The sequence below is a fragment of the Phoxinus phoxinus genome (genome assembly GCF_949152265.1).
Source record: "Phoxinus phoxinus genome assembly, chromosome: 6".
Taxonomy (NCBI): Eukaryota; Metazoa; Chordata; class Actinopteri; order Cypriniformes; family Leuciscidae; genus Phoxinus; species Phoxinus phoxinus.
Window position 1 is genome coordinate 39,756,945 of NC_136881.1, and position 12,975 is coordinate 39,769,919.

At 43.7% G+C, this 12,975-nt stretch overlaps 1 protein-coding gene across 4 annotated transcripts in view; it reads left to right on the top strand.

Annotated features, from left to right (window-relative positions):
* LOC307001190 (B-cell receptor CD22-like) overlaps nucleotides 1–12,975 on the top strand; it is a 34,535-nt gene that overhangs the window by 12,591 nt on the left and 8,969 nt on the right. For all 4 annotated transcript variants that reach the window (XM_079617403.1, XM_079617402.1, XM_079617405.1 and 1 more), the window contains one exon: nucleotides 4,145–4,396. In XM_079617403.1, coding sequence (XP_079473529.1) covers nucleotides 4,145–4,396 — 252 coding nt within the window. The remainder of the gene's footprint in view (nucleotides 1–4,144; nucleotides 4,397–12,975) is intronic.

Below are 12,975 nucleotides of genomic sequence, written 5' to 3' on the forward strand. Positions count from 1 at the left end.
TTTAATGAAGCTCCGGTGTAGCATGGGACGTAAGTAGCTGTAAATGTCACCGAACTCAATGTCAGGAAGTTTTTCTACACATTTAACGCCTGTTCCAGTCGCCAGGTCCGAAACAGATGCAATCGTCATTCACCGAGAACGCGTGTTACCACGGATTTCCACCAACTGCGGAACGGCTGCGGATCGGGTGCGGATCGGCTCCGCTGCGTGTTGGCTCCGTGCTCCGCTGTCCTTCAATACCCACCAGTTCTGGATTTGTTGCAGAACGGCTGCGGCCGAGGACCCATGAGATCTCGCTAATTCACGTGTGATCGCGCGATATGTAGTTTCGATAAACAGAACCAGGAACAGTTTTCCGCCATGATCATCATATGTTCCGCCAAATATGATCCGCCATGATCACAGTGTATTTTATTTTGAAAATTAAACTGATCTTTTATTTTGTTTTGTTCTGTTTTTTACATCTACATTTATGCATTTGGCAGACGCTTTTATCCAAAGCGACCTACATTGCATTATCCTATACATTTATACATAGGTATGTGCAATCCCCTGGGATCGAACCCACAAACTTGCGTTGTTAACGCAATGCTCTTACCACTGAGCTACAGGAAAGCCCAGGAAAGTTGTTTTTTGCTCGACTTCCTGTCCTGCGCACTCTGCCCTGTAGTGCTGCGGAGCTCTCCGGCATCCGGCAAACTCCCTGACCTCCCTCCAGTTAGGTCAGAATAGCCGGTTGCACTGAAGAATACAGGGCAACATAATGGCATAACACATCACAGTATGTACATAAACACTGCGTCAGTGGCCTTAGCGTCAACAACCGTGAATATATGCAATTAGATCAGAATAGCCAGTTGCACTGAAGGATATAGGGCAACCTTACGGCATAAACACTTATCAGTATACAAAAGCGTCAGCAGCCGAAGCGGAATCACACGATTCATCACCTTGGCGCGCTTTTGCCTCTCGGAAAAACGCTCATTGACCGACTCAATTTGGTCCACCGACAGCGTTTAAGAGCGTCTTGCAGTCCTTCAGGGCAGCTAGGGTTAGCCATAGGTGCCTGCTAAGGACAACCATGAAGCCCATGGACCAGAGCGCTTGGCAGCCATCAGCGCGAGGTCCGTTGCCACGCACAGATCCCTGATGACGTCTGCGTCAGCTGCTCCACCGCCCAGGGATTGTAGCAGTTTTTCCTGGAACACCTGCAGTATTGCCATGGCGTGAAGAGCAGAAGCTGCCTCCTCCGCAGATGCATATGCCTTGTCCACCTGGTGAGCCGTGAACCTGCACGGCCTGGAAGGCAGGCTGCGGTCCGAACCCAACGCAGACGAAGATGGGCACAGGTGCGCGGCAACAGTCTCCTCGACGGGGGGCATGCGCACATACCCGTGGTGGGCTTCCACCCCGTCCACGTGCGCAAACATGGCCTGCGTGGCAGAGTGGGTGCGCACCGATTGGGTTATGTACGTCTGGGAAGAACAGGGTTCTTTTCCTCGATGCAGCCTGGCGGTGGTTCGACTGGAGGAACCACGAGTCCAACTTACTTTTCACAGGCTCGTCCGGATTGTTCCAAGCGAGGTCCAGCTCTGTGACGGCCTTGCCGAAGACCCTGATGAGCTCCTCCTGGCGAGCTCCTCCAATGTCGAGAGCGACATTGAGTCATCTTCCCCGCCAGCTCCTAAGGAGACGAAGGCCCTGTCCCAAATGACGCACTTCATGTGGACTTTCGGTCTCGTGGACTTAAATTGCGCGTGCTCGCTGAGTCTACGAGTCCGTAGACCGTCCCATTCATCATGTTAACGCTCTGAAGTGTGCTCAGCAGCGCCCCCTTTGTACCCTTGAAGCGGTCTTCCGCGAAGCCCGCATAGATGCAGGCTTCACGCACTTTAACTACCCAGAAATCCTTGCGAATTTGCGAAAGGCCAATCAGACAACGTATGGGAGGAGCTTTCGCTCACGTTAACATGAGAAGAACATATTTAAGTGTAAATATCATTATGTTTTTTATGACCTATGTGTACATTTTACCAGTTATTACCTACAGTTTATACAAACATATTGTCATCAACCAGTGGTTGATGTCTCAAACATAAATATATATTTATATTTAATATAAACATAAATAGTGCACTGAATAATAGGCTACAATTGCATTATGATTCATTAAATAAATATAACCGAATGTCAGGGCTTTACTGAATCATATGTAAATGTAGAAATATAATATTTAAACAAAAACAACCGGACCGTCTTCCTATTTCCGGCGTGGCGATCGAGTCTGTCCCAAAAATACCTCTCAATGCGCCCTCGTGGACTCGCGCCAAGGGCCCTATAGGTCCGCACTACATGACGTCACCAAAGTGTGGACTCTGAGGAAGTCCACAAGTCCGGAGTGTGCCAATTGGGACAGGGCCGAAGTTCGCAACGTCGTGGGGGGGCGGAAGCTCGCATCCGTGTAGCTGACAGCGTCGAACTCGTCTTCGTGTGGGGGAGGACGGTTGCAATGGGCCCCATCCCCGCTGTTGCCCGAGCCACTTCTCTTCTGGCTCTGAGGGCGGTGAGTAGTCCTTTATTGCAACTTCCACGATGACTTAAGATTTCTAGCGTGAAGAAAGAGATTCTGACGTAATTGTCACGCCCATGCATTTATACTGCCCGCAAACCTGTCAGTATTTGCATGCTTCGCGTCAATTGACCAGCTGTCCCCAGCTGGCGTTAGCCCATAAGATTTCAGCAAAAACGGAGAAGGGAGGAGTTCCCATATACGTCACGCTGACGTAATGTTGAAGTTACCGCCTCGAAGGGGAACCAGACTTCTAAAAACTGTTAATGATAATGTCCGTGGGGTTTATTTTAATACAACAACCAGCTGGATGCATATTATTTTTACATTATGTTGCTGCCAGAAGAGATTAAATTAAAGGGTTAGTTCACCCAAAAATTTAAATAATGTCATTAATGACTCACCCTCATGTCGTTCTAAGCCCGTAAGACCTCCGTTCATCTTCGGAACACAGTTTAAGATATTTTAGATTTAGTCCGAGAGCATTCTGTCCGTCCATTGAAACTGTGTATACAGTATACTGTCCATGTCCATAAAGGTAATAAAAACATCATCAAAGTAGTCCATGTGACATCAGTGGGTTAGTTAGAAGTTTTTGAAGCATCGAAAATACTTTTTGGTCCAAAATTAACACAAAATAAGACTTTATTCAGCATTGTATTCTCTCCCGGGTCTGTTGTCAATCCTTCACAGTTACGCTGATGGCGTAAGACGCTGATGACGTGTTATCTGGTGCGCCCGAGCTTCATTTATAGACTGAGGGAAACGCACGCTGTAAAAGTGTCTCATCCGCGACATGCACATTTACGCACCATTAAAAAAATGATATCCACGCAAACAATGTAGAATAGCTTGAATATAGCGTGCGTCTCCCTCAGACTGTAAACGAAGCTCGGGCGCACCGGATAACACGTCATCAGCGTCTTACGTCAGCAGCGTCACTGCGGAGTCCTGAACGCAGATTGACAACAGACCCGGGAGAGAATACAATGCGGAATAAAGTCTTATTTTGTGTTATTTTTGGACCAAAAAGTATTTTCGATGCTTCAAAAACTTCTAACTAACCCACTGATGTCACATGGACTACTGTGATGATGTTTATATTACCTTTATGGACATGGACAGTATACTGTATATACAGCTTCAATGGAGGGACAGAAATCTCTTGGACTAAATCTAAAATATCTTAAACTGTGTCCCGAAGATGAACGGAGGTCTTACGGGCTTAGAACGACATGAGGGTGAGTCATTAATGACATTATTTTCATTTTTGGGTGAACTAACCCTTTAAGATTAAAATAAATGTGTTCATTTAATGCAAGATTTCCCTGTTCATTAGTACCAATGAAACATTCATTTGCTGTAAAGTTGCTTTGAAACATTATGTACAGTGAAAACATGAGATCATTATTAAACATGAATTTAACTGAACGACTGCAAACAGGATGTTTTTTCCCTTTAATTTTCTCTTTTAAAAAGAAAGTCATGCAGTTTTAGAACTAAATAAATAATGATAAAAAAATACTGAATTTTTATTTTTGGGTGAGGTTGTTGATGATGTTGTTGTTGTGTCAGATCTGCAGGTGGAGAAACAGCAGAAAGTGACAGAGGGAGATTCAGTCACTCTGAGATGTAAAAGCAGCTGCTCTCTGCCTGAACACACAACATTCATCTGGTACAGAAACACACAGATAATAACTAAAGGAATTGTGAAAGTGAATCGGCTTCATCTGTGGTCAATCAGTCGTTCTGATACAGGAAACTATCAATGTGCTGTAAGAGGACATGAACATCTGCACTCTCCTGGAGTTTATCTTTATGTTGACTGTGAGTACAAACTGATTCATTAACGGTAAATAAATATTTCAGACTTTTTGAATTTATAAAACCCAACAGGTTAAGAACTCATTTTAATTGAAGAAGCTGATTGCAGTTAGCTGCTGGGTCATAATTTAGTACAACAAAATAAACTGCTTATCAGAGAAACATCATGTAGATTAGTGCATTGTCTGTGTGCTGTTTGCCACTGCACAGTAAAAAACATTTTAATGCTTTATCACAATTTTTCACAAATCTTTTGTCAATTCAGCTTTGGTTCACAAACGTTGTTTAGATTGCATTAATGCTTCAACGGATCACAAAACTCAAAGTTCGGATCATATTACGTTTTTTGAGTCATGGATCGGATAATTTTTCGGATCGGCAAGAAAAAAAAATTGCGGAAAAGGTTGGGAAAGGTAACTTTGCTTTCCATTTATTGAAACACACTTTAAGTAGGCCTACTCTGATACCACAGTAAAAACGACTAGCCTAACTAATAAAGTTTAAACATTATCAAAGGCAAGTGAACGGTCACTCACTCCGGAGATAAATAAAGAGTCCGGAGATAAATAAAATATAGTCTAACAATGTTACATATAAAGTAAGGTCTAACTGTACTATTCAGGTAGAGAAATGTAGTAATTAAATGTGAAATAAATTTAAGTTCACTGTATAAATTTAATATAGATTAATCTTTGTTAAAGCTGTGTTTTGTAGTTTGATTAACATTAATGACATAAAGTGACTGCATAACTGCTGTTGTTTATAAGACTGAATACATGGGTCCAATAATTATACATCCTTCTCTTGTTCTTCCTTCTCTTTACATTTACATTTATTAATTTAGCAGAGGCCTTTATCCAAAGCGACTTACAAATGAGAACAATAGAAGCAGTTAGTTCTTGAAAATGTTTATTATAATGACATCAATTCTATCATCCCAGCGGATAAAAATACATTAAATTAAAGGAATTTGTAATCATAACTTCAGTTAAATAATAGTACTCATCGTCATAATCATCTTGGATAAGTTTCTTACATTTACGTTTTGCAAATTAACCCTGTAGCTTACAGGCGATGTGCAAACGCGGATGTTTTACATGTCTTAAATATATAAAGTGAATAAATGGTCTTCATCATTTTATTTGTTATTAAATAAACTTACATTTCGCCGAATTCGGCCGTGCTCGTATCAGCACATCATTAGTTGGCCGAAAGAAAGTTCGGTTCAGAGAAGGTGCTATCACGCATGCTCAGTATCTCCAGCTCATCGGTTCTCCATATCGAACGTGTCCGAAAGAAACAGTTCTCTGTTCTGTACTGGTGATTCGAGAACTGCAACAGCCAGTTCTTGACTCGAGAACCGTAGCATAGGCCTGTGTGTGCTGAGCTGAGAACTGCTGAAACGTACTCGGTTACCTAACGTAAACGACAGCTTTAGCGTAAGTTCTGCCAGGAAGACTCAATCAGCGTGCCACGTATTACTTCTCTTCTAACCAATCATGCGCTAACACTCACAGTATAAAAGATCGGTACTTACATTCGTCTGAGTTTGCAGATGCTGACGCTGCCAATTACCTCCATCCTCCCCAACCACCACCAAGATGGTACCTTCCCCCTCATCCTCCCCACCACCACCAGGATGGTCCCTTCCTTAACCTCCAGGGGGGTCGGCTGCGCCCCTGCCTTCGTCTTCAGGCAGGATATGCAGATTCCGCTACCCTCGCATTGCTCTCTAAGGACGGGGCCTACGCCAAAGAACTTTATAAATTCATGCTTGCTGGGCTGTTAATAAATATACGCTGTTATATCAATTTATCTCCCGAGTCTTTCTGGTAGAAACTCGGTTCTCTCTAGAAGAGGGAACGAGTACTGCATAATGAAATTACGCACCGGGTAAAGTCATCTTTGCTCGAGATATGAAGCCAAAAATGTATCCTTAAATTTGTATATATTGTCAACGCAGTGCAGCAGCAGCCTACCACTGAGCTTCGCGCCCTCACGCGTCATAGACCGCCAGAATGGGGGTGGTTTAGCATATAAAAGAGGGCTCAGAGGCTGCTAACACTGGTTTTTCATCGCCTGAAGCGAAGTGAGCTTGGGGCGCGACAGTACTCGTTCCCTCTTCTAGAGAGAACCGAGGTTACGTTAGGTAACCGAGTACATTCTTTTACGAGAGGTTCTCTCGTACTGCGTAATGAAATAACGCACCGGGAACCCCTTGTCAACGCCGTGCGCGCCAAGCATTCAATCCGTGAATCCCAGGGGGGAACGCCCCGGGGGACACAGATAAGTGAGAAACAGGCGGCCAACAGAGTGGGCTCGCACATGTACATAAGCACACCGAAGGGGATATACATACAGAGCGGCACCGCCGGTCTATACTGAACTCATCGACCCGTATAGCGCAGCTCAACCAGGGCAGTCGTTAGAGACTTTAGACTGAAAGAAGTCTAGCCTGCAGGGCAGGAACTTCCAGGTTATAAAACCTAACAAATGTAGAGGGGGAGGCCCAGCCCGCCGCCATACAAATGTCATGAATAGAAATCCCGCTGGAGCCTCTGGTGGAGTGAGCCCTGACGCCCAGAGGGTCTTTTGACGCGTAAGCCACAGCAATAGCGTCCACTATTCATCTGGATAGGCTGTGTTTCGAGGCGGCGAGACCTTTGGTGCGCCCACCAAACGAAACAAAAAGCTGCTCCGAGCGCCTGAAGGCGGCGGAGCGCGTGTTGTAGATCCTCAGTGCTCTGACAGGGCAAAGGAGGATCGCGTCGACCTTTCTGCCTGATGTCGGCAAAGCTGAGAGTGCAGCTCTTGAAGGAAGCAAAGCACCCACGAAACCCCACAAGTTTGTGGTTCTAAGCCTTTGTCAGTGCACCATTCATTAAACACAGACCATTTAGACGCATAGAGCCGCCTGGTAGAGGGGGCTCTAGACTGTGTGATCGTGTTCACGACCCCTTCTGGCAGAGCAACGGGTATCCGTTGATTATCCATGCATGCAGAGACCAGCTCTCTGGATGAGGATGCCAAATCGACCCGCCGGCTTGAGAAAGGACCTCACCGGGATTGGCCATGGTGCTGAGTCTGACAGCCGCACCAACTCCGAGAACCATGTATGATTCTCCCATCAGGGGGCTATGAGGAGCACCGAATGACAATTCCCTGATTCTCCTGATTACCTTACATTGAGTAACATTAAGACTGGATGGAATGCGTATAACGGGCATCTGGGCCATATCTGGGCCAAAGCGTCCTTGTTCTTCGAAAAGAACCTTGGGCAGTGGGCGTTGTCTTTTGACGCAAATAGGTCGACTTTCGCCCTGCCGAAACGGCGCCACAATAACTGGACTGACTGTGGGTGCAGGGACCACTCCCCCGGGGGAACGTTGTGGCACATGCGTGGCTCTGAGTGAGCGCAGTGAGTGCTGAGCCCAAACAAGCAGGCGTTCTGCCAGATTGCAGAGGATTCTGGATCTGACGGTTCACGTATGACACCACAGACATGTTGTTCGTGCGAACCAGTACGTGGTGGGCCCGCAGAAATGGGAAGAAGTATTTCAAGGTGTTCTTGATCGCTATAATCTCCAGACAGTTTATATGGAGGCTCTTCTCCGGGTCTGACCAAAAGCCAAAGACCGGTCTGCCCTCGAAAAGACCGCCCCAACCTAGGTTGGAGGCGTCCGTCGAGATAACTTTTCGGTACGAGACTACTCCCATAGTCACACCCCACTGATACCAGTCGGTCGCTATCCAAGGCTGCAGAGCTGAAACGCAGCTCTGAGTCACTCTGATTCGTGAACCGCCGGTGGCCCAGGCTCGGTGAGGTACACGAGCGTTCAGCCAGCGTTGCAGAGGGCGCATACACAATAGATAGAATAGATTCCGCCTCTGATTGTGCTAAAATCAGCCAATCGTCCAAATAGTTCAGAATTCGCATACCCTGACGCCTCAGCGAAGCGAGAGCCGCGTCCATGCACTTCGTAAAAGTACGGGGTGCTAATGACAGGCCGAACGGTAGGATGGTGTACTGATATACCTGACCGTCGAAGGCGAACATTGATCGGATGCAACAATATGCCGGACGACAGGGCTGAGATACCAACACCTGACGCAGTGTGTTGGCACACTCACCTAAAGCCCATCGCTCATTGCATTCCTCCTTTGGATCCAGAAGCCCATATTCTTCTTCTTTTGGGTCGTGACATCCTTCAGGTTCATAAAGTACGGGAGCAACGTAATGGGCCTAATAACGCACCCTACATGCAAAGACCGCACCCATGTACTCGACAATGGACGTCCTCCTCTACTTCCTCCATGTCCCAACAAACTCCGCGTCAGGGAGAAGTTTGACATCAAGCCTCTGCCTGAGATATCTCTGGCACACGGCACCTTCATCTTTGATGACTATGCCATAGGGGACACCATCTTCCAGAGGACAAAGAATGATAATAAAATTAGATTGTCTATTGAAGACAGGCGCTTTTTGGACATCATGGATAAAGAGATGTTCATGGACGAGAGCAATAGTTGGGTCGCACCACTCCCATTCAGAACACCTCGCCAACGACTCCCTAATAATAGAGAACAGGTATTAACATGTCTAACCTATCTTTTGCGCACATTGGAAAAGAAGCCTGAGATGAAGTCTCATTTTGTTACCTTAATGCAGAACATCTTTGATTGCGATCATGCCAAAGTAGCCCCTCCTCTTCAAGAAGGCCAGGAATGTTGGTATTTACCTACCTTTGGGGTGTACCACCCACCGAAGCCCGGTCAGATCAGAGTTGTCTTCGACTCCAGCGCGCAAAAAACAGGGCATCTCCTTGAACGATGTTCTTCTCTCTGGTCCTGACTTAAATAATAGCCTCTTGGGAGTCTTACTGCGTTTTAGAAGGGAGCTGGTAGCTGTAACTGTGGACATCGAACAGATGTTTCACAGCTTCATTGTGAAAGAGGAAGATAGAGACTTCCTTCGTTTCCTCTGGTTCAAGGATAATGACACCAGCAAAGAGATCATTGAATACCGTATGAGGGTGCACGTGTTCGGTAATAGTCCATCTCCGACAAGCTTATGGTGAGGAGGAGTATGGTTCAGAAGCCAAACACTTTGTAGAAAGAGAATTATACGTCGATGATGGACTTTTGGCGACACCCACAGCTGCGGGAACTATCGATCTGTTGACACGAACCAAGAAAATGCTGGCCACTTCGAATTTAAGACTGCACATGTTCCCTTCTAATAGCAAGGAAGTAATGAACGCATTCCCGACCGAAGATCATACTAAGGGACTCAAAGATCTTAACTTGGAAGTTGATACTACTCCCATCCAACGTAGCTGGGATGTGAAGAGGGACACATTCACCTTTCATGTAACCGACATTAAGAAGCCCTTTACTTCCAGAAGGATACTGGCTACTGTCAACAGTCTCTTCAACCCCCTTTTTTTCTGGTGCACGTCTCAAAACATAAACAAAACTCAGCGAATACTATTCACCCAGGCATGAGCAATATCTCTTTATATTCATTTAAGTGTGTACTTTTAAATTATCTAATTCAAAACTAAAACAAATATTCTCTGTTTATGTAATCTATATAAAAAGAGAGGGGTCTCTTTTCAGCTCATTATAGCTAGTTATCTTTTAATGTGACCACGCCCACGGAGAGCGCGCGCTATTCAAACGCAAATGATCTGAGGCAATACATGTAAACCGGCCACATCAGCTCGATAAAACAAACCAAGTTTAATCAGATGAATGTACTGTCATCTTGCGAGGAATAATCCTGGGAAACTTACCTCAGAAGTGCTGGTTTCACTTTGAGGAGCAATGGATCCAGTTGAGGATTAGTAGTAAGTTTTTTATTATTATATGCTTTGTTCTAATCGTGATAAGGAATAGTGTCTGTAAACCGCAAAAAGACTGTTTAAATATGAATCGTGTTTCTGTGTGTGATGAATGAACAGCATATATGTGTGCTGTTGCTAGTTGTGACTAGTTTTGGATAGACTATAAAGTTTTTACTGTAAAATAGACATCAAATAAGCTTTTGTTAGCCAGTTTCTGCTCATATGTTAAATATATAGTATGTTTTGTCAAAAATAAACTCATCAACTAAGATGTTATAGTGTTTGTTCCAATGTAACGTTAGGCTATATCAAACTAATGAATCCTTAACTTTGAAATATGTATGATACTTTAAAAAAAGAAAGATTACACTTGAAATATTGTTGTAATTGTTGTTGATTTACATGTGAACACTTTTTAATAAAATAGCAAAAAATATATTTACAATGTAGATGTAAAATAATCTTTATAGGTCAATATAAGCCTTCTGATTAAATTATTTATTATTGTTTTTTATTAGTGACACATTTTGGGCAGAGGATGTATTCCAAAACTTTCTGAAAATACTTTATGAGAATTAACTGCACAATTATCAGAAATGTTTACCTTGGATATTATACAATTTGCATGTAGGCTATTCAAAAAATTGTGAAAAAAAAGAAAAGTTTCCAAATCTAACTTTGAACCAATTCTGTAGAATGGCCCATATAGCCTATTTCAGGATTGGTTTCCAGGTATGACTATGTACTAAAAATGTGCTTTTGACTTTAATTTATATTTGGATTATATAGATATATATTTATTTATTTTGTCCTCACATTCTTTCTTGTGTGACACACCTGAATGAAAGGCTCATTATGCAAGCTCATTATGCGGGGTCATTAAGCGGGTCATTGTCTTCTCAGGTGTGAACCACTTACTATTAATGATGGTGTTGGATCAGTCACGCCCCTGCGCATATTGCCTTCCCACACAAAAAGTGTTTTACAAAATGTAAATCAATGTATTGTTTTATGTGAACGATTAGGCAGGATGATTTTCAGATCATTTTGAAGGAAAAACTCTAGGTGACAACATCCATTACTCAAAAGTATGAATGTTTTCTATGCCTTTTGTGGCGTTATTTCAGACACTTTAATTTTTAGTTTTTTGAATAACCATGCATAAATATTATTCTCTCAAAAATACAAACATGTACATGCATGTTGCTCACATATTATGGTAGCCCTGTTTGTGATAAATAGAGTGCCATATTAACCTTTGCCATTAATATGTTTATAAGCAACTGAAAAAAGCACAAATGTCAGGGCATGTCAGAACATATCAAGGACCCCAAAAACACCTTGGTCCCCAGAGGGTTAAAGTAGCTTACTCAACAAATAAAGCTTGTAGCTTCAGATCGAACAATTAAGGGACTTCGTTAGGTGAGCATCAGACAGAGACAATCAAGCGTATAATGGGTTTTAATAAATGAAACTATGAAAACATACGACTACATTTAAAGCGGCACTCGGTAACTCTAGCCACCGCTTTGCTGATTTTCTCAACGAGCTCCCCCTACAGCTGCAGTGCGTATATTTTTCACCTCACTGTCGTAAAGTCACTTGCGGCGCGCCGGCGCACTCCTCCCCCTTTCTACCGCTGCTCATGTGCTTTTGTTATGGTCGGAGCCGGTGTGGTGAACAAATGAGTCCCAGACGCACCAACTTTATCGTGTGGAGCATGTCTACCGAGGTGGGTAATGCATCATACACAGTATCATTTAACATTGACATGTACATTTTGTATTCCGTAAAGCAGTTTGTGTTTCTCGCTCTTTCTCGCTCGTTCTCGCTTCTCACGAGACTTCCTATTTTCAACTTACCGGGACGTTAGTCCCAATGTTGCAAGGCTGGTTTTCCGCCTGGGAACGCTGGGCGGAGCGGGGAAAGTAACCATTCTCACCAGAACAGATTATTTAACCATCCAAATGATTTCTAAACGGATTTATTAAGTTGAAAAAGTTACCAAGTGCCGCTTTAAACAAAGAATACATATAACAGAGTAACGACAGTAAATAAAGAAATAGAGAGAGCAGAACACAAAATAGCAGTATCACAAACAGTTAACCTTTGAGAGCCAACGAATCAAATCACCTTAAAGCGGGGCACCTTACAGCGGGGGTCTTTAACGCATATAAATCTCGATAGAAATAATACTTGCATGGATCTTTGGTGCTGAGGAAGAATGCGTGTGTGTGTGTGTGTGATGTTCTCGCTGGGTCCGTGGGTTTAAATCGTTCTTTTGGTTCTACCGGAGCACGTGTCGTTCACGGGAAGTTCAAACGGTTTACCTGAAAGCAAGTTGCCGGAAAAATGAGGAATAGTCCGTTTCACCCGGAGGATAGGACTGATCAGAAACACGAATAAGCAAGCGAGCTAGAACAAAAGGAAAAGACTAAGATACCCGAAGGTCCAAAGACCTAAGAACGGAAGAAGTAAGAGTTAGGACAAAAAGCTAAGACTAAGAGCTAAAACATAAGAGCCAAGATGAGCTAACATCATCGTCCTTTAAGGTAAACCGAGACCACACCTATTTTGGGTGAACTAACCAATGACATAAAGAAACTGTTGGCGGGAGAGAGTTTCTTTGTCTACTTCTGACAGCCTGATGTGCATGGTTCATGATGGTGTCAGAATTCGTAATTTCTACTCCAAAGGATGGTAAACATAGTATAATACATTTTATTGTAACCTACT